General features: G+C 42.4%; 1 protein-coding gene across 1 annotated transcript; it reads right to left on the bottom strand.

The window, feature by feature from the left end:
• Window positions 1-3,871: 3,871 nt before the first annotated feature.
• Window positions 3,872-21,530, bottom strand: gnai1 (guanine nucleotide binding protein (G protein), alpha inhibiting activity polypeptide 1). Its single transcript, XM_008288014.1, has 9 exons — window positions 20,982-21,530; window positions 13,913-13,955; window positions 11,646-11,787; window positions 11,090-11,247; window positions 9,247-9,375; window positions 7,741-7,870; window positions 7,403-7,556; window positions 5,610-5,836; window positions 3,872-5,170 (listed from the first exon to the last, which is right to left on the bottom strand). Exons 1-8 carry the CDS (start codon window positions 21,097-21,099, stop codon window positions 5,646-5,648), a joined length of 1,065 nt encoding a protein of 354 aa, XP_008286236.1. The 5' UTR covers window positions 21,100-21,530; the 3' UTR covers window positions 3,872-5,170; window positions 5,610-5,645.
• Window positions 21,531-22,193: the final 663 nt, after the last annotated feature.

Below are 22,193 nucleotides of genomic sequence, written 5' to 3'. Positions count from 1 at the left end.
GGTTGGCTTCATTTCTCAGGGCCGGTTGCTACGTCCATCTTTTATACAGTCTATGTTCTAAACAGGTTTTTTCAGTCCCTTTAGCTTTAATTATGTCGCCTTCCACCTGCCCTTCAGGAAGAAGACTCTCTCTGCAACTGGCTGACAGCACCAGGCGTAACAGTTGACAGTATGGCAGCAGACGTTGCTAGGTGCAGTTTTATTTCCTGTTTCAAACTCTCTCTCTGAGTCATCATTTTACATGGAAATATCACTGATTTCACAGCACGGTCATTGTTTTTAACCCATGTTTGGTGAGTTTGTCAGACGGTGTTATGGTTTTTAAAAAACACAACTGTAGTTTAGCAGTACAGAGCAGCAGCTTGAAAATGGCTCTGAAATGACGGCTGGTTAACATCTAGCCTTAATGGGCACTGCACTCAAAAAGGGAAATTGACTGCCTGTTACATTTAGTGCAAAATGGACTTTGTACAACATGTTTCAAAAATAAACATGAATAAATAATGCTGTATTGGCATAATATTTAGCAATTTAGCAATTCATGTTGAGACAAAATAAGACAATCTTGTTTATTTCTATGCAGTGTTCATATTTTTAACGCAATTAAATATGTTTCCGTGATACATTATTATTTGAATTAACTATATCATGAAAAGTATTGTTTGCATGTGATTAAATGACTTTCTTTTAGCAGTAAGTAATTCTCTTAGACTATGTAATTTCAATAAATCAACTTCACTTACTCATCTAATATTTAAGACTGCAATTTTAGTTTGCCCAATTTGATTAAATTAAGTTGGACCCGACCCTTGGAAATACGTTGAATCACCCCTAATATATTATGTTGAGTCAACACAAGTAAATTAAGCTGTCAAAGCTATTTATTCATACAGATTTTTTTTTAGTCTTTTATGCATATTCTCAGACTCTTTTGTAATGGGAAACAGGTGACTCCAAAACACAGAAAACAACTCAGTCTTGTGTACTGGTTTCAGATCGCTCTTAAAGATTCCACCATCTCTCAATGTCTGACAGCTTTGCAGCTACCACAGAGCTCTGGCCCGTGGACATAAGATCAAAACTAATAAAAATGTCAGCCACATTAGCTGCACAACATGTTAACACTAAACACTTTACTGCAGCTGGGGGGACACTGCCATCATTAATGACATCAATCCACTGAGTCTTCAGATGCTGGGAGTGCATGAAGACTCTTGTGCTCACTCTTGCAGCCAACAGCAGAACATGTGGTGTGCTTTACTTGTAGTTGAGACATTTTAGAGATAGCAGCTCTGGAAATTAAATAAACCTGGTGGACTATGAGGCAGCTGTTCATTCTAAATGGCTCACTTCAAAGCCAAGACAGCAGGATGATAGAAAGTTTGAGTTAGGTGGCTTCTGTGGTTGAGTAAAATGCTTACTGTCTTGTGAAGCTGGAAAGGCTATGTAGCTGAGGGGAGGCAAAAGTAAACATCTTCACGTCTTAACAGCTGTTCCGTTACACCTCTAGCCACAAAACACAATAACAATTGGATTTCCGCCATATGGGACCAAAGAAATGCCACCACAGCATTTGTGGCCGCTCATATGAACGACTGACTGGAACAGGCCACACAGCAGGAACAAAGAACATAAACAGCTTACCTGTGAAGACTGCGTGTCAGGCTGGCAGGTTGATGGAGAGGGTCATTTGGTGCTGAATATACATTTTTCTTGGTGGACATTTTGAGTTAGAACAGCTGAAAGAGCATGAGTGGAATAAATTAAATGAAAACCATCAAGTTCTAGTGAACCCTTGAAGTGCCTCACCTGAATGGAAGCTGCTGTCAGTGTCATCAGCAACACCTGTGCTTGTCCTGCCATGAGGAGCCAAAATGGCTGCCGGGGCAAAGGGCTACTAGCATTTACGTATGCTTGTTTATTGTTAGCCTTGAATAATAGTGTGGGTTGTGGCAGAGCTTTTTATATTTTATATCTGAAAGTTATCCTGTTGTAAGCGTACTTAGACAAACTCCAAACTTAAACAAAATGATAATAATAATGTGCAATTTTTTTTACACGTGGGGCTAACTAGCAGCAGCTAGCTTGCTCGGCTCCCATTCCTCTGCTCGTCCATATTTCTTTTAAATAACAATTTAATGATAATGGGGGATGAACTCACCAAACATCATCTACCACAACCTTGCAATACTTCTCAGAGTGTTTTAATTCCCTGTTTAAAATTTTAGGAGTTTAGCATAATCTCTTACCCGCCCAAAGCTAAATGGCAAAGGTGGCAACTAGCTAGTGAACGCAGTAGGACCATTAGCCGCTAATGAGCTAGCCTCAGGAGCTAGTGGAGACAAAAACAGATGAAAAGAGAGACTGGATTTCACCATTTTCTTAAAGACCGCTGCTGTTGAAGTGTTAAAAAAGGAACTATTAGCTTGCCATATAACTTTAATACATTGATATCTAAATATTGTGTTTACAGCCAAATTTACGGCTCACAAGTGGCTAAAAAAAAATCTGATTTTAAACATTATGTGTACAAACACAAATTACAGTCATCCTCAAATTTATTCATACCCTTCCAATTAAAGAAAAGGCCTATTTCATCATAGTCACTAAATAAGTAGAATCTGAAAAAAGTAATAATAAATAAAAATTTGCTAAATTATAGTTTGGTGAAATAAGACATTGCTTTTGAATTGTGGTTGAGGGAAAAAATAAAAATAAAAAATTGTCACAGCCAAATTAGAGCACTTTGCTAATGAGCAGTGGACCAAAATCAATATTGCTGTCAACAGGTGCAGAAGTCTGACTGAGAGTTACAGAAGACACTTGATTGAACTGATTGGCTCAAAGGGTTGTTCAACAAAATATTAGTTTACGGGTCCCATCATGCTTGTTTACTTGTTTTTGTTTTTATTTTGAATATTTCTGTTGAACCAGAATTCAAAAGCAATGTCATGATTTTCCTAAATTTTTTATTTATTATTACTTTTGTCAATTTCAACAGCTGTTTTTGTCCTTCTTTTACGGGAGGGTATGAATAGATTTGAGGACGACTGTACATTGCGTGCGCTTTCTCATCTGTAGAGGTATTGTTAGAAAGGGAAACCGTTGCTCATGGCATTTACAGGTCATTGCACATTTACAATGCAAATAGACATATGCCAAAGATACACATCAGTCGATGGCAGCAGCCTTTTTACTGCTTTCCGTCACAGCCGGGAACAAATAAAAAAAAAACTACAGTGAAGGCGGTTTCTATATCTGCACATGCATATCGACGTTTCTGATGTGGACCATGATCACTTTTCATCCAAACAACCCTCTCGCACCGAGCGTTACTGCAGTCACGCAGCCTTTAGGGCCACAGTGGAATACAGATGTGATGGAGGTTGTGCGTGGAACTGACAGCATTGTCTCTAATTGCCTCTGTGGGACTCCCTGTTTGGAGATAACAAGGTGTCTCGGTTCATAAGAAATGCATACGGTACGTCTAACAGTTTATCGTCTGTGTGGCGAGCTCGCTGGCCGGCCATGTGAATTGGCATCGGAAGACTACAGAAGCATCAAAGAGTGACTTCATGATCCAGGAAAAATAACAACAGCGTCTAGTGAAGTAGATTTTGCATGAGACATACCGAACAGGAAAATATGTATTTGATCTTATCAGAGGAATCCTGTCAGGTCATTAACAAACACTAAGAACAGTCTGAGGTATTTATCCTTGAGGAGAGCATGTGATGGCAGCATGACATCTCAGGGAAAGATCCAAACTATTACAAAAGGGAACACAATCGAGTGTATTTATTCTGTTTTGCGCTTCTGCGGCGAATTAAACTAACCGCACAATCGCTCACACAATAACACGGCAGCTCCGTTTGGTTTGTAAATGGTTTTTATTAGCAAAATAAGGGAGATGAGTCTACAAAGATTCTCCTTCCACGGAGAACATACACATACATAGACAGTTGTGGCAGTTTCTTTATATGAACAGATCCGGGACCATATTTATCGTCGCTCCTCTTGGCAAAGTAGTTCTGATCTAAAAATCACAGACCAGGCTCCCTTGACCATCTTAGTTTATAATCGCATGGTGCAAAGGCGCCATAGATCCTCAAGCCGTGCCTCTACTCTCCAGTCATCAGATCCGAGAACGACGCCTGAACCTTAAAACATTTCAGACCTCATCCTCACCTTTGCAACCATCTATTCTGTGGTTCAGTTTTTTTTTCTTCCCTCTCTCTCTCTTTAACACCAAAAACTCCATAACCTCTCCTCCAAATACATTAAAATATACAGTAAAATGTGCCTACTCTGGTCTTTGTACTTTAAACACTCGAGCACATCATACGCTCAGTGCCTCAGCTAACCATTGTCTGAATGGTTGGGATGAATGAATATTTTATACACTGTTTAAAAACCAGAACCCCAGATTTGTGGGGTAAATGTAACAATATACATCTCAGTATTGTACTGTGTGATCGGCCAGCGAGACCTTCCATTGTCATGGCGGGTGGGGGGGTGAGGGGATGGGGGGAGGTAGGGGGACTGTGGAGGCTACATGTTGGTCACCATGGAGACCCATGTACCTTTAGACCAGAGGGAAATCTTCCTCCTCCTGATAGCTCAGTGGTATGCACACAGAAGATAGCAGAGACACTAACATATGAAAACAGTTTACCTCTTTATGTCTAGAACAATTCAGCAGGCAACAGAACAAGCATCGGGACTACGACCGCAGTAAAAAGGCATGCGAAGGCACAAGTACCAACAGACTGGACTCAAAGTCGTACCCCTTTTCTTCCCCTTTTTTTTTTTGGTTGTAGGGAAGGAAGAAAAGAGGCATTTCCACCAACAGCAAAGATTCCTTTTCCAGAGACAGCGGCAGAAGGAACAGCAAAAAAAACAAAACAAAAAAAATAAAAAAAGCGATCTCCTTCCTCTCCTCGAAAAAAAAAAGAAGAAAAAAAAAATGCGCGAAAATTTGCGGTGACGCTTTTACAATGATACAAACATCTTACACAAATGTTGTAACGCTAGTTCAAAAATGTTCCAAGACAAAAAACATAAATAAAGCTGTTAAAAGTGGCATATAGTACAGCACTGGTCCGTGACTGATCCTCCCGACTCTTCTCATCTTCCCCACCAAAGATGCACAATAAGCTGGCTCCACTGCCTGAGGACGAGAGCAGAAATAAAGAAACATGAAAGGAGGATATTTGGAGGACTGATGAAAAGAGAGGCTTTGCAGAGCTTGACCTCTCCGCTATCGTTCCTTGTACATCTAAATGGAGTACAAAATGAATTTAAGTCTTTGATAAAAGAAGGCGCTGATTTCAGCGATTCAGTGGTAAAAATTGGATTGTGCTGCATCTTTGTGGTCAACTGCAGCTTTGCTCTGCCATAAATCTGCATGCTTAAGCTCTGGAAACACACAATTTAATGCCAATTCATGAAACAGATAGAAAGATAAAAGCTACACTGCAGCATTTTAACCACAACACGTGCACTCAGCCGTAATGCTGAGATGCACCTGTTCACTGCATGCGGCCGCGTAAAAATGCTTCGAACCTTGACAGAGCTCTGCTTGTTACACGTGATTACGAGTTCTTTACCAAGAAAAAAGGTTGACGTCTTCATCCTCGTTATCTTCAGAAGAGACCACAGTCTTTCAGGTTGTTCTTGATAATGACGTCGGTGACGGCGTCGAACACAAACTGCACATTCTTGGTATCTGTGGCGCAGGTGAAGTGGGTGTAAATCTCCTTGGTGTCCTTCCTCTTGTTCAGGTCCTCGAACTGACACTGGATGTAGGCAGCTGCTTCCTCGTACGTGTTGGAGCCTTGAAAAGAGGAGGATTAGGAAGTGAGGCAGCCAGGAAGCCAGCGCACAGAAAGGGACATTGAAAACACACACTTGTATGGTTTGAGTTAATGAATGACACGGCTGAGCTTCATCCTGCTAAACAGGCTTCCTTTACAAGTGTGAGAATTTCTTGTAATCATATGATGGCACATCAAAGCTGAACGCTGTGAAAGTTAGTTAGTTATTACGCATTTCACATTTTTTAATGTGTATAAAACCAATTACAAACACATAAAGCTGTGGTTTTATAGGAGATTACTGGACTATCTCACCACAGTAGTCTGCTTCATAAACGTTGCTCAGCTGAAACTTGTTGGTTTTAGACGTCGCTATCATTTACACAGACTGAGCTAAGGGTTTTTTATTCTATTAGCTTAACATTTTCTGGATTTTTCTACTTTTAAACAAGAGCTAAACTGATTTCAAACAATGTAAAGAGAAAATCGCAATGAAGAATGCAGGTTATGCAACATGTGTGACACGGGGTTTAAAGTGTAGTCGTCATGTGACAAGCACAAGCGCTTCATGTCTTAATACTGCATGACATGTTTTAAATCTATTACACGGCAAACACTGAACTGAAGTCTGAGCTAATAATAATTACAATGCAAATCAATTTGCAATTTCTCCAAGAAAAATCACAATTCGATAATTTCCCTAAGTCACTGAGCTCTACTTTCTTATCACGGTTTCGGGTTCAGTAAGCTGGGGAGGGGGGCATCGTCAACTTTAATGTGTTTTTCATTTATTTGGTAAAAACAGGTAACAGCCGTTTAAGTGTCTGTGAGAGGGGATATCATAGCGCAACTCAATCATGTGCTTAAACCCTGCATTCTCTCCTCCGTGCGCTGCCAAAGGACACACTCTGCTAATGTCTTCTTAAATGGTTCATTAGTCCTGTGTTGCACCGCATCGTTATTTCCACCACTTTCTTCCAGTCACTGTCAAAGGCAAACACTAAACCCACAAAGCTCACACACAGCAGAACAAAACGATGCAGGCGGATCCTCTAACTCCATCTTCTGTACTTCTACGACTAACTGACAGCTGCACCCGACACTTGATCCGTGGCAGCTGAGAAGTTTCACTGTCGTGTTTGATCGATCAATCATTTAACTGTCAGCTCTTAAAACAATTATTTGGTTTGAGTAAGTCTTTTAAGTTGAAATTCTTTGATTCCAGCTTCTCTTTTCTCCTCGATGACAGTAAACTGAATGTTTTCTGACATTTACACTCCAAGCAACGAACTGATTAATCAAGAAAACAGAAAACAATAATCAGCTCTAGCCCTCGTTAGCAGTGCAAGACTTTTGCCTCACCAAGGCCTGTTTCAAAAGAAGAAACCAACAAGTATGTGTCCTGAACTATGACAAATGATTTAAACGGGTCAGATTTTTTACTCCTAACTTTATGCTAAGCTACGCTAACTGACTACTGGCTACAGCCTTATATTCGGTAAAATTTTAGAACTGTTGCCTTAAAATATGAGTGATATAAATTACATATTGAGTGAATAAAAAAGGCTTTTTGTTGCGGGTCTCACCAGCGTATTCTGGGTAGCAGATGGTCAGAGGACTCTTCTTGATTTTCTCCTCAAACAGGTCCTTCTTGTTGAGGAAGAGGATGATGGAGGTGTCCGTGAACCACTTGTTGTTGCAGATGCTGTCAAACAGCTTCATACTCTCGTGCATTCGGTTCTGAGTGGGAGGGGAGAGGGAAAAAAAAAAAAACCTGACGTCGGTCATTGTGCTTTGCTCAGTGATCCATAAACGAGGGGAGATTTTGAGCGGAACCTCTCCTTTACTTCTACTTGTCTGACTCGGGCACACAAAGACAAAAGTTCCTGCTGCGTATTGCGAGTCACGCGGCTGAGCTGCTCACCATCTCCTCATCCTCAGCCAGCACCAGGTCGTAATCGCTCAGGGCCACGCAGAAGATGATGGCGGTCACACCCTCGAAGCAGTGGATCCACTTCTTCCTCTCGGACCGCTGACCGCCCACGTCGAACATTCTGGTTGGGAGACAGGAGTCAACGAGTTCAGGCGTGTTCCTCTGCGTGAACGCGTACAATACGAGCAGTGTTCGCGAAACCTCACGCATAGAATAAATGTCTGGAGGCCGCTTGCTGCTCTATTTTCTCGCAGCGGTGAGAAGAGCAAGTGATAAATGGGGAAAGAAGACAGAAATTCTTTGTTATTACTGTGTAACTGTCGGAACATGTTAGTGGAGTGAAGAACATTGAGGTGTCCAGCAAATGTACACATTATGGTTTTCAGAAAGAGGTTTTTACACAACGATAAATATGATCTGTCTTTGTACAGTTAAGCCGTTGATCTCCGAATGAGAAATTAAGTGTGTTTTCCTGCTATTTCTGACCCTTTTGATGAACAAAAATGTCTATTAGGCTTGAGTAAATGCAACCCTAATTAACAAAGCTAGTTAAGAAATGAATTTCTATTTTTATTCTTAATTCGTATCATTTTGGCGCTGGTGATTTTCCTCTGGGGTTTGCTAAAATCTCTTTGGGCGAGTGCCAAAAATTCCTTCCCTGCAGGAAAAAAAAAAAAATCCCTGTATAAAGAACTGCACACACAACAACTACGTAAGAGCAGAAGAAACGAAGGCATTCAGAAATTAAAGACGAGTTATCGTATCTAACTGCAAAACACAGATTCGAATCAGTTTCCAAAGAGATGCTTTTTTATTTATTTATTTATTTTTGTTGCATATAAATGTAAAAATAAGAAAAAGAAAACCATGTGGTGCAAGGAGAGATGTCAGGAGAACAGACAAAGGCCTCATTTAGCTTCTGTAATAGCTCCTTCTGGTCCACTAAACTGCACAAATCCCATCTGGAAATACTTTTGGGTTTTAATAGCAGGACTGCGGAAGGGATTGTCAAAGAAAATAATTAATATGTAATTGCGGCGTAAACACTTTTACTTGTCTAAGCATGTGAATGACAGGCTCGGCAGGTTAGTCATTCTTTTTACCGTCACAGCGACACGGTTAGCGGTTAAACTGGAGAAATGAGACACCTGCTCGGCCACTGATTCCTACATTATGTGAAGCGGTGTTACACTATTGCGTTTCTTTGGAATTTCTGTCTTCATTTCAGTGACAAAAACTTGTGATATCATGCCATCAGTGGCCTCGCTGCCCCCACTTCCTCTGTGTTTGTTAACGGAGGGCTGCGACTGAGTCATCGCTGATGTGCGCAACACCTTCGCAGACTGTGTCACAACTTACAGCTGTACGTATACAAAGGGAATTTCTACGGCACTGAATGAGTCAGTAACAGGAAGGAAAGCTAATTAAGCCATCGTGTTAAAAAAAAAACCAAACACTTTGAGCCTGAGCCAGTTGTTACAGTGAAGAAATTCTCACTTGAAGTGCAGGTCCTTGAATGTGAAGTGCGTCTCCACAATGCCTGTGGTTTTAACACGGGTCCTCAGGACATCCTGCTGAGTTGGGATGTAGGTGGCCTGGGATATCCTGTCCAAATCGTTCAAGTAGCTGAGAGGAGGACACAAAAGAAGGCGCGCATGAGGAGGGAAAACAAGCGGAGAAAGGTTGGAGGAGAAGAAAAGAATAAAAGAAGACGTAGGAGGGAAGATAATGTAACAAGGTCAAGAGTGTATTCTCCAGTTAAACAAACAACTCCCGGTGCATTGTGGGGGATAAACAAAGTCAGATTCTATATTCAACACTCTATTGTGAAATTAAGGAAAACTTGCTGACTTCTCAACCCCGAAATTAGGTAAAGATGAGCGAGCAGTTCACACACAGCATGTAAAAATTTGCCTTTGTTAAATTTAGACACAGCAGCTCAGCGATTAGAGCTGTTGGTTTACAGGACGGGACCTGGGGTTTTAATCTAAGCCCTGCTCTTTTCAACGGGGAGTGTACATTGTTGTCTCTGTGGTTGGTGGGTTCCCTCCGGGCAGCTCGGGTCCCCTCCCATAGTCCCCCGACAATATGCAGCTGAATTGGAAACTCCCCCCCCCACGTGTGAGTGTGATTGTCTCGGTGTGTCGGGCCTGTAATGTGCTAGCCATCTGTCCAGGGTCCTGTCCCACATTTTTCCAAATGAAATACCTGCTGGGATCGACTGTAGCGCCCTCATGATCACGTATGGAAATAGGCAGCTACAGAAAATAGATTTAACTCATTCTTTGTCAGGATGTTGCTTCTTTCTTCTTTGATTCATTTTAGCAAAATGAGTCCAAAGCAAAAGAAAATGGAGTGAAGTTGCTTGTAAACTTTCCAATTTTTAAAGACTTATCTGGAGGTTGGTTCGTACTTATTATTTGTTCTAAGTGTATGAATCTGTCTACCATGACCACACTCTGCATGTATAATAACTCAAGTTAATACTTCAAGGTTATTGCTGATAAATTACAAGAGAGAGAAATTAATGACCTCTAGTTGTTAGCAGACAAACACAAGCAATCTCCCCTTCACGCAAACAAGCCTTTTGTTTGTCTTCTAAGATATTAAGTGCAGTAAAAAGGGAAAAATACACCAGGTTTAGCGTTTTCTATTCATGAAAAGCCCCTGGACGGCAGGATTAGAGGAACCAATTAGAAAATGGCCAACCGCTGCAGCTCCCCTGGCCTGCAGTGTAACCGCTGGTGTTTGTTCTGTAGCAGCACAACAAGGCAAATGGCTTTTCTCCCCTCACAAAAAAAAAAAGAAAAAAAAAGTCTTGTGATGATATCATTTGTTTCAGTGCCATGGGCTCTTGCACAACATATGCTAGGATCCAGCTGTTAAAGAAAAATACCTCAACAGTTCAGCTATAAAGAGAATTTCTTTGTGTAAAAAAGAAAAAGAAAAAAAACGTTTTAAGCATGTGGCAAATGCTTCTGTGCTTAAGTGTGAGGTCAAAGATGAAACAGTCTTTTTCCAGCCGCCGGGCTCCGAGCTTGGTGCAGGAAGGCAAATATTGACAGTCTAAAAGTCCAGACAGATGCATGGCACTGCAGCTCTCTGCTCCCTGGCTGAAGGTTGCCGCTAGCAGCTCTCTGTGTGTTTGCAGAGCCAGGGCAGTAATTTGGGCTTCTGGTCGTCTCATGTGAAACACTTTGTCATTATGTGTTGTTGACATAAATAGGTGTGTGGAGGGCCGCTGAATCTTTTCTGCCGGGTGACTCAGATTTATTTTTTTTGTTGGCCGAACCTGCAATTATTAACTCGGTTGTTTACGCGTCGGTTTTGCGTGACTCACTATGCCGCCGAGTCGTTGAGCTGATATTCGCGGGAGCGGCTGAAGCAAGCTTGAACACCTCCGTCCTTCCACAGCCGCTTGATGACACCGGCCAGCTCGGCTGTCATGAAGCCTTCCTCTGCTGAGCCCGCCAGTACAAACAACTGCCGCGCGTCATCCTGGGGGAGGAGTCGAGGTGGTGTTAGCATCATAAAACAGTCTCCTATACCATGATAATAATAAATATTAATGTGCTACAAGCTAACATGACAGTCACAGGGTTATAAAGGACAATTTAGGAGTGACTACTGATTAAATACCCAAAATAATGTGACATTTTTCTATTATGTCTTGTGTGCAAAAAGGGATACTTCTTAGTGTAAAAGTCTTAAAAACTAAACGTCCTGGCATCTAAGCTCACTTTTAAACATTGAAATATGCTTGGAATTACTTGCAGATGAACCCAAAACGGCCTCTGACAGCTACAGAATGACGGAGAATTGAATGTCGCTTGTTTTCCAACGCCACAGATTCACTTTGGGTTTCGACCAAATTACATCCTGCCTCTGTCACTCACAGCTCTCGCGGCGTCCCCGAAGTCGATCTTGAGGCGCCCCATGGCTCTGATGATGGCGATGATGGACTGGATGGTGTTGCTGTAGACCACGGCCTTGTACTGCTTACATTCCTCTTCTGAGTAGCCTGCCTCGTGGATGATCCTGCAGGAAGAGGAGGAAACTGGTCAGAATGTGAGTCGTGTCCCTGCTGCCATCAGAGACTAGTCATTCTAACATGACAAATCCTCCCTGCTGAACGATACGCCCTCTTATTTTTTTAAACATTTTTAGAAATGACTTAGTTTTCTCCTCAGCTGACATCCAGCACCACTTATAATACTCCCAACTTACACGCTCATTGTAATGTCAGTACAAACACTGTGCGGCCACAATGGCCCTGATCGCTTTGCTCCTCATTTCTGGCTGCTGGAATTATGATCATCTAGGGAAAAGAAGCTTTTTCTGCGGTTGCACTCAGTCACTCTGGATAAAACCCATCAGCTGAATGCATACAATGTTAAAGTATCATCTCGGGAGCAGTTTATTTTAACATAAAAACTCTGAATAGAGACGTGATTATTGTGTTTAAAAGGCCTGGCATTATTCTATACTTTTGAGAGCGTCAACAAATCTCATGAGAAGCACAAAATCAGTCAGTCTTTCAGTACATTTCCTAACCTGTCGCTGGCTTTCAGAGCTAAGCCAATTTGCTCCTAATGAAGATGCGATTCCTACTAATGTATGGTTTAACTATAGTGCCCATGTCGGTGGTAATGAAGAAACACCGCACCCAGTGGGAAGACGTGCCTCAATGATTGGCTTTTCTTAGGTTATGAGCAAAAATGGTGCAGAGGAGTAACACGACCAACACGGTAAAACTGCAACTAACAGTTATTATCACTATTGATTTATCTGAGCAGTGCTTTTTTTCGATTAATCCATTAAGAGTTTGGTCTGTAAAAATGATGTCAGACAACCCATTTTCAAATTGTTTTGTGTGACAGATGAAACCCCACCAACTTTCAATTTACAGCCACATTAGACAAAGAAATTCAACCAATTTTCACTCCTCAGAAGTGGAAAATAAGACAATGTGCTGCTAGAAAAAGGTTTTAAGCAATTACTGACTCAAAACTTTTCAACTTGGGGCTGCATCATTTACTAAAAACTAACCATGATTTTGGCTTTCTCAGATACTAACAATTACAATGTCCTCCACTCGTAGCAGAAAAATCTCTTGGTTTCATCTTGGGTAGCATTAAAACACCTTATTTCAGTCGATTCAAAGTCATTTTTATCACACACCTGTCTGACTGCAGTAACTGAGTGAGGAGGCTCGAGGCTTCTCTGTTCACAGCCGCCTAGCTAGCATCTACTGTAACCTGCATATGACGCATTTAGGGAACATCGGTAACTTGCAGTGTCCGTCAATGAGCGGACATTTAGCAAGAGAGGAGTTTTGTTGTAATTTTAGGTATAGTTTTCCCCTAGAAGATGCAGGAGCTTATTTCATGTCTTATTCAGATTACATTAGGACAAGTGTAGCACCACACAGAAGTGAAAGCAGCGCTCTATTTCATCATGATTTGGGCCATAATTGTGAAGCCATATTTGAGGTTTGATCAATTTGTTTCAGCTCTACTTGTTGGCAAAATCCATTTGTTTGGGCTTTTAATGGGATTTGTTCACAACAAGAAAACCACAAGATGCCACTTATCTCACTTTACAGCATTAGGAAGGATGTAATGTGCATAGTGTAGCTTTAACCAGCTAATAGCGTTTACATCTGTCAGCCGCATTATGCGATAATAAACAACGTCAACACTTTCCTTCAATCGCACTGATTTCTCTCCGCTCACAATTTAAGTCAGTGCTCATCGCGAGGAAAATGGTTGTCTGCTGATTGATGAATCTATCCATAAGGATGTTTATGAAGAATGTAATTCATATGCAGGCCACATATACAGTTTGTGGATGATATATAGGCACAGTCAATATTAATGCGTTCTGCTGGGTTGTCTTCATGATCCATTATGCATGCTACCTGTTTGTAGTGCAATCCACACAGCGTAACATAACCCATAGAGACGCCGTAATAGCGTGATTGGTGTTTGACACTGTTTGTGTTGTGGAAAATGAATGCTCTTCTAGTGTGTAATCTACTGTGGTGCCATAATGCATATCTGATGTGAGGAGTCGTCGGGAAAAAGAAGGGGAACAAAGTTTGTTTTGATTGTTCGGCGCGCGAGGTGATTTGATGTACGCAGCGGCGGCGGGATGAACTCACTTCATCTGCTTGACAATCGTACTCTTCCCCGATTCGCCAGCACCTGGAAAGGACAGAGCAGAAACAGGGGTTTATTAGAGAGTGGATGCTTCAAGAGGGTGACTGAATCAATGAGGCTCCAGTGATAAATAAAGCAAATCTCAATCTCTCTCAGTAGTTGACTTTGTTTATCAGGATAAAGGGTTCTACATGAGGACCCGATCTGACCAAACAGCATGACGAGGAACCATGAAAGCATAACCTGAGCATAACCACGTCAACCAAAGAAGAACTGAGAAACAGGAGTGTGTTTGTGACGTGAGGCTCATGATGACTCGAGTGTTCCAGCTTTTTTTTTTTTTTTTAACTTCTGGTTCGTCCTAAGCTCCAAGCAGTTCCAGCTTAATGTACTGATTGCTCATTAGCAAGAAGCTCAATGCGATGACTGTTTTGTGATTAAGTTTCCTCTTCCTTAGCAAGACTGAATCAATCATTGCATAAACCTAGTGTGTGCTCGCATTTCTTTCATCAGGACAGGCTTCGCGTCGTGTTGCCTCGGTGTGAAGGCTCTTGGCGAGCAGCTAACGATAAAATAGATTGTTATTGACAGCGCTGTGAATTCCTGATAAACATGGTGTCACTTCAGGATGCTGAGGCACTCGGTCGGCTAATCGGATTGACGGCAGTTTACTTGACTAACAAGACTCTACTGTGATAAAAAAAAAAAAAGAAACAGAATGGGGTTGGAACAGGGAGACCATACGGGGGGGAATCAGACTGATGGCTTTTGCTTTTTAGAAACGTCACAGTGTCATGGCAACGGCTCTCGTTATATCCAGGACATGTTTAGTGTGAGGCCACAGTCACCTGAGGAGGCTTTGTGGCTTTGAGTGTGTGTTGCTTCCACCATGATGTATTATGCATCTTTCTCCTCAACTGGATTTGATGCACTTGGAAGTGGCCCTTTTAGTGAAATTTCTCCTTTACCAATCAAAGCCATCTGGTGATATCCTCCCAAACCACATTCATTAGACCTGTGTGCTCTAATGGGTACTACTAATGTGCAATCAATGTCCTCATGTTGCAGCAGCGGAGAGTTTGGTTATCACAAAGCAATTGGCCGCTCCTCGCTGACGCAACGCTCCTCTGCCACTGGGGGGGAAGTTTTCTTTTTTTTTTTTGAGAGTGCCCATTCCCCGACTGATCACCCGCAGTGTCTCTCTCGGCTCCAGAAACAGAATATGAGGAAGTGGAATCACATCATGAAATCTACCACTATCTGTTACCTCGTGACGCTGTCAGCAGAGGCTACATGGTGTGCTCTTGCGTAACAAATCATCCACCTAATCTAGTTCCACTTTTCTTGTGGCTGCAAAAACAAAAAGAAAATTAAAGACGGCCCGTTTTTGACCCGTGCCGCTCTCCGTCGAGCCTGCTCAGATTCGCCAGAGGATTGTTTATAAAAATCCTTCTGCAGTGCACGCAGCGTTCGTCCGTCCGTCCGTCCTACAAACTTCCCCCCCAAAGTGAAAACTGTGCAGCGCCTATAGTACTGTCCTGGCATTTTCACCTTCAGCATAATTGGATGAGATTCACCTGAGGACACATTATTTTAATTACGTGTCACCACTCAGGTGCCGGTGCGCCCTGGAGGAGGAGGGGTGATGGTACGGTGGCAGCTCCCTGTGCTCTGAGGCCAAACGCTCGGCTGTGCGAATCCCAGTGGGACCTGCACACAGACGGTGCTCGACTGGCGGTGCGAGCTGGCATGGTTGCGTCCCTCGGCCTGCCCAAGAGCCATTTCCACCATGCCACAGACGCTTGGAATGCCGACGCAGTGCCTCTCAGTGTGGAAATCCACTTCAGGCCGGCTAGGAGCTCACACCAAAGTTCCAAAGTGGTATAAAGCAAGTATACATAGGGGAGAGGGTGCTCTAAACAGAGACCTCGCATTTAGAACTGCAAGTAATCAACTAAAAGTAATTCGATTATTACATTTTCAGCCAAATTCAGATCCACACAACACTATTCCAGCATGTTCTGTGTAGGTTAATATTTGTGCACAAGACAGGAAAGAGAAGAGGAGGAAAGATGAGGAGAAAGATAGCAGGAAATCATGATCGAAATGTGCTAACTGGCTACATACCAACAATTTTTCCCGAGAATTGCAGACATCACCTTCTGCCAGTTCCCTGGAAATTTGCTAATAATGCAAAAGGCTAGTTTCTGCTGCCTCCATGCTACAGATGTTGTAGCGGTGTTGCTAATATATTGGTCATGAGTGCCAAATCAGTAAAAGCTACAACCAGAATGGCTAAAGAGAAAAATAACCAGGCTGGGAAGCATTGGAAAATTTTCTGGATTTGCTGTCAAAACTCAGTCAAGAACGTAGACAAATAATTAGGATTAAATTTAGGAATACTTGGATCACAACTACATAGCAGGAACTTAAGTAAGAATTCGTAAAATACTAAAAAGGTTTGTTCAGAATCGCAGGCTCCACCTTTAAATACATCAGCAGCTCTTTATGATTCAAGAGTGGATCTATTTTATCACACAAACTTTAAGAAACAATGCAAATATTAAGGACAATCACTCGACTTTAAGAGGACATGAGATGCGTCATATTTTTCTCCACTTACAAAAATGTGTGCGAATTTTGACGACGTTCAAGTGCTGCTTAAATGAGTGGAAATGATGATGAGATGCCTCACAAAGAACAAATTCTCATCACCTTGTGTAACACAGCCAAAATAAACAGTTATGCGTGATGGCTTGTCATGGGAATCCAACTGCCAGCACCACTCTACAGAAACTGGCACCGAAAATACAACTGCAATAAGCCTGTCTAGCAATTCTGAGCATTCCCATGGTTAAGATTGGGCAAACTTTGTGTCTTCATCATAACCAGTGCGTCGTGAGCCATGTGTTTATGTAAGTGACCTGGATCTGGCCTCTCAACGCCGGTGATATCATTTAGGGTGTGGCTCCTGTCAGAGCCTCGAGGTCTGAGGAACACACTCGCACTGATTTCGCCTCGCAAACACGCGCAGACCTTCAAGGGTTACGCAGAACCACAGGCCTGACCTATCGTTCTCCGTGCAGAGTCGTGTTACACACCCACTGCTTTGATACACCCACCCCAAAACAGCCATAGACTCTGAACCACTGGAGCAGCTGGTTTCTGTTTCTAGTGGTTCAAACTATTTTAGGAAAATTCGAGCTAACCCTTGCGGTGAAAATTGTGTTCTCCCCCTCCTCCCAACCTCTTCACAGAAAACAGAGCCGTTCCTATCTAACAACCGCAAACACATCTTTCCTCCTGGAACTCCCCCCTGGTTGATCTTCCCCTGGGTAAGAAGCCAGGGAGGATGAGGAATGTTTTATAACAAAGGCGTATGGAGACGAATGCGATTAAAATGGCTACCACGCCTGGGCCCTCTCCATTTATAGATTACCCATATGTTGCTGATAAATGTCTTGGAGGATTAGTGATCTGTCTTCACATGCCAGGCTGAATTAAAGTTAGTAAACTTCTCTTCATTCATGCTGGCTTTGGGGTCAGATCAATGGCATTAGGATAAATGTGTGTGGTTTGCGCAGGGCAGGCTGACAGCTCAGCACGTCTACTTTTAGGTGAGCAGTCCAAGGGCTCAAGGAGGGCTTATGAATTTTGGCACAATGTGCTAAACACATTAGTAATGCCACATTAGCAGCATGAGCCCAATGCCATCAACCCTCGCTCTCTCTCTGAGTTTTCCACTCGTATTCAGCTGCACATATCCTTCTTCCTCTTTTACATTCTCTCAGTCTCCTATAGTCATTTCATGATTTATTGTTCCTCTCACTCACTATCCAATTCCTCTTTTTTTTTGCGCTCCCTCTCCCTCTGGGAGGATTTAAGTATGAGTCACTCATAAAGGATTCCAGGAGCCTCCGAGTGGTGCTGCCCACCGGGGGAAATGACCACGCTAAATCACACAGATCGATCTTGCAAAAAGCAAATCGACAGCTAAAAGATTGTTTGCCACACACACTGGCACAGACCGACCTATTCACGCCGCTGTCTAATGACACTTACAGTGATGCCAACATTTTAACTACTTTGTCAGATACGTTTACGGTGACAGGCGCTCTATTTCCAAGATGAGTGCCACTACATGTTGGGTAGCCGGATAATTTGGAACAAAACAGAAAACATTAAACAGAGAACAATGACAAATGTCAGGCAAAGCTGAAGGATTATTAATAAAATCTTCCCACAGTTGCATGACAGCTATAGAAAGAGTAATTAGGCTGAGGAGATTATAATCTATTTTAGCATGTAGATATGAATAGTAGGATAATTGGGTCCTGGAGATGACGGAAATAAAATGAGAGCCAAATAAAGACTATGAGCTTAATGAGAAATATGTTCAGTTTTCAGAGAAAAGATCACATTTCCTCTCTCTGTGAGACACCTGAGTCTGGAGCTGGTTTGGGACTTGACAGCGTGCGCACAGCGACACAGATTCAAATGACTTTTTCTTGCAAATCAAGTTTTTTTCTGCGTCAGAGCGGTGACTTTACGGCAGTGACAGGGAAAACGTGTAAGCCTCGGATTAACATTTACAACAGCGCTTGAGAACCAGGTCACCACAGCAAACGGCAAGGTGTCAGGGCTGCAGCTCACAATTAGCTTCATTGTCGATTAATGTCAATTAGTTGGTTGTTGCATAAACTGTCACAAAAAAATGTCAATCAGTGATTAGCAAAGCCCAAGGAGCCCATGCTTGAATGCTTTTTGTCCCCAACACAAAGATGTTCAGCTTACTGTCATAGCAGAGTAAAAAAAAACAGAAAAAAATCTATTTTAAGAAGCAAGAATCAGAGAATTAATTAATCGATTATTAAAATTGTGGGAAATAAACTGAACAGTCACCAGCTCATCTATCACTGGTCGCAGGTCTAACAGATACACCTGAACATCTACACATTTGTTTGTGGTCACCACCACCAGGTGTTCTTTCAGTGTGTACAACACATCTCTACAGCCATTTACCATCAAGCCACATGCTTTGTTGACGGTGTGTTTAGAGAAAAGTGTATTCCTCAACTGCTTGTGAATCAACAACCTCGAAAAGGCATCTTTTCACTGGCTGTTTATCTGCAAGGTAAACAACTCCAGCGCCTAACTCAGGCCCCCTGCTTCACCGCAGCCAAGCTTTTTCATTTTTAATGCTCTAGTCATTAGCAGTGTTCTCATCTTACAGGCCCTCTTTTCCTTTCTCCTGGCATCCCAGCCTCTCTGTGTGTCACTTCAGGCAGTAACCTGAAGAGGCTAAGCGGGTTACCTGGCTACCACGGCGAATGGATCAAACACAAATGAAGGGAAACAGTACCGGAGCAGTCACGAGCGGCACCACACGACCTGGCACCCGACTACCCCGGCAGAAGTAGCCGTTCGATCAGAAAAAACGAGATGAGTAAAACTAATGCCACATGGTTTGCGTCAGACCAACGGCAGATGAAAAAGTCAAATTCCACCCTACAGCAGCATAGCAGAAACTTGACCTAACTTGCTCACTCTCAATCAGCAAGTCCCATCTGGTCTCCAAGCACCCAAGGAATGCAGTCTACCTTCAACTAGAAAGTATGTACATGCTTGTGCAAACAGATCAATACAAACATATCACCCAAATGCAATTTTTATCCCGAGAAAAAGACGAGATTTGAAGATTTCATGTGTGATTCGATGAAAGCTGAAAAGAAAAGGGAGAAAATGTGTCGCCGAGTTGAACAAATAACACAAAGAAAGCTTGTTTATCTTGCCGTGGCTTATAATTATGTCCACAAAAGCTTCTAACAGCTCTTATTATGTGCCGTCTGTCAGGTGTTTGCCTGCTACTGGTGCTGGCTTTCAGACTTTGTGTCCTGGTAACCCACATACCATGTGTGTGCATGTCAACAGTTCCCAACGCTAGCCACCTAAGGGGTTGATGGAAAAGTTTTTCACCTACGGTCTTTATTTACAAGGATAACAGTGTTTCTCCGCATGTAAGCAACGCCATCAATTCACACATGACTGGCTTTTAAATGCAAGTAATTCACGTAATTGGGCGTACGGGGATGCCGGAGGGAGCTGGGAGATAACAAAACACGTGTAATGAGGAATTATAATAATAAAGGAGTTCAGTGGGTGTGCTGTGCCGTTTAAATTACATCCGATTTCAAAGGAATATATATCAATTTAACCTGAATAACAGCTTCTTAAGCTCTAACCAAACACCAGGATCCATTTGGGAGCACAAAGGTCGCCCACTGTAACGACTACCTCCACATCAGCATGTCATCCAGCTATTCAATCAGTGGTTGGAAATGGCTACTGTTTTCTTCTGACACTACTTTATTTTTCTGCTGTAATTTCCTGCATTTGTTGCGCAAGTTGCTTGTCTTTTACAGGCCACATTTTGTCGGGTGTTTCGCTGCTGAACTTGAGATGGGAACGAAACAGGGGAGACTTTAAATGAACGCACAGGATACCTGGAGATAGTATTACAGATACTATAGGACTACTACAACTTTGTATGGGGAGGGGGGGAATAAAAGAAACAGGGAAGCATGGTGGACAGTTTTCAGTCACACTGGGCCCCTAATGAGCCATAAGGCCTATTTTCACTGCACTGCACTGGACTGGAGAGGAAATGTGCCATTGTTGGAAGGATTTAGTCAATACAAATGGTCTATAGAGGCTGCTCAATGGACGCCAACAGAATGGAAAAAAACAAAAGAGAGAGAAAACTTAACTTGAACAAATGTGACTATTTTCAAACACATGTGGCTCATTCGGTGTTGTTTTAAAAAAAAATGTTGCATTCAGGGACCAGAGTTGACTGAAGCTAGCTAGGAGGGGAGGGGGGACTAGCTAACGATGCGGACTTGAAACTCAGCAACACTTCACAACCGCCGAGCATTAACCGGATAATTAACCAACTCCAATGGCTTTTTGTTTTTTCTTTTTTTCTGGGTGTGTTCCCCCCTCCTTGTGGCCGAACACAGCAGCGAAGTTCGACTGACTAACCGAGCGACTCCCTCCCTTCATCCTTCTTACCGAGCAGCAGCAGCTTGACCTCCCTGGCCGCCTTCTCCCCGTCGTCCCGCAGATTCCTGTCGATCATCTTACTGCGCTCCACCGCCGCCTTGTCCTCGGTGCTCAGCGTGCATCCCATCCTTAAGACTAGTGTCCTTCAGACCCAGATGGTGTTTTTAAAAAAAAATACCCTAAAACACCATATATACCTACATTAATTGGTTAAAACTGCCTTCACCCCGCACACACACGCCCTTTTTTTTTCTTCTTTTAAATGACAGGCAAACGAGATGTTCAAGGGAAAGAGGGGGGGAGAGAAAAAAAAGGGAACCGACTTTTTCTCAAAAAACTCTCGCGTTTCTTTAACCGCCTGACACGACTTCGGGTTTAAAATCCTTGTTGCATCTGAGATGGGAAATTTACAAAATTTTACAAAAAAAAAAAAAAAAGAGAGAGAAGCTATTCGGACAGCGGAACAATTCCTCGGTGATGTCTCTCCCACCACTTCGCCTCCATTCGTTGCAGCGGCGACTGTTAGAACTGTAGGTGCAGCTCAGACTGACGGAGGAGCTGCTGGAACAGCCCGGCAGCGGCCACCGCCACGCTTCCGGTCCGGCCCTTCACAATAATACTTCACTCGTCTGGTAGTACAGAGACTTTGGCTCTCCGCGGAGCAATTGTTGCGATCTTGACAAACTGGGGGCTCGGCGGACTTTAGATTTAACATGATTATAGCGCCATTATTAGGATATATCAACTGAAAAAAGTAAAATGAGATGTTGTGCTGTGTGCAAAGTAAGATCATCCCACTTCCGGTCTGTGCTTTTTCATGTTCCACAGGGCTGTCCAGATGAGCTGACACGTTTTGTCAGTATTTTTAATCACTGCATCACTTTAAATAATAATAATACTAAAAAAATAATTTAAACTAATATTATTAGTTTTAATCATTGCTGTATTTATTTATTTATTTTAAATTAAAGGATATCTCAATCGATTTTTATTCTTAGCGTTTAATATTTAGTATGCAAGTGTATTGTTTTCCTAAATAATGCACTCTTTGAGCATTATAAATCGGCTGTAGTACCTGGTTGTGCCACCAGGTGGAGTCTCTTATTGTTAAAAAAATATATAATAAAATATAATCATGAGCCAAAATGCCAAATAGGGTTAGTGTTATGCATTAAGTTTAAATATTGAGGAGGCTAAGACCCAACAGTGTGATTTATTCTG

Source organism: Stegastes partitus, unplaced genomic scaffold, assembly GCF_000690725.1.
Source record: "Stegastes partitus isolate 25-593 unplaced genomic scaffold, Stegastes_partitus-1.0.2 Scaffold536, whole genome shotgun sequence".
NCBI lineage: Eukaryota > Metazoa > Chordata > Actinopteri > Pomacentridae > Stegastes > Stegastes partitus.
The sequence above is the reverse complement of the archived record's forward strand: the minus strand, read 5'-3'. Positions and strand labels throughout refer to the sequence as shown.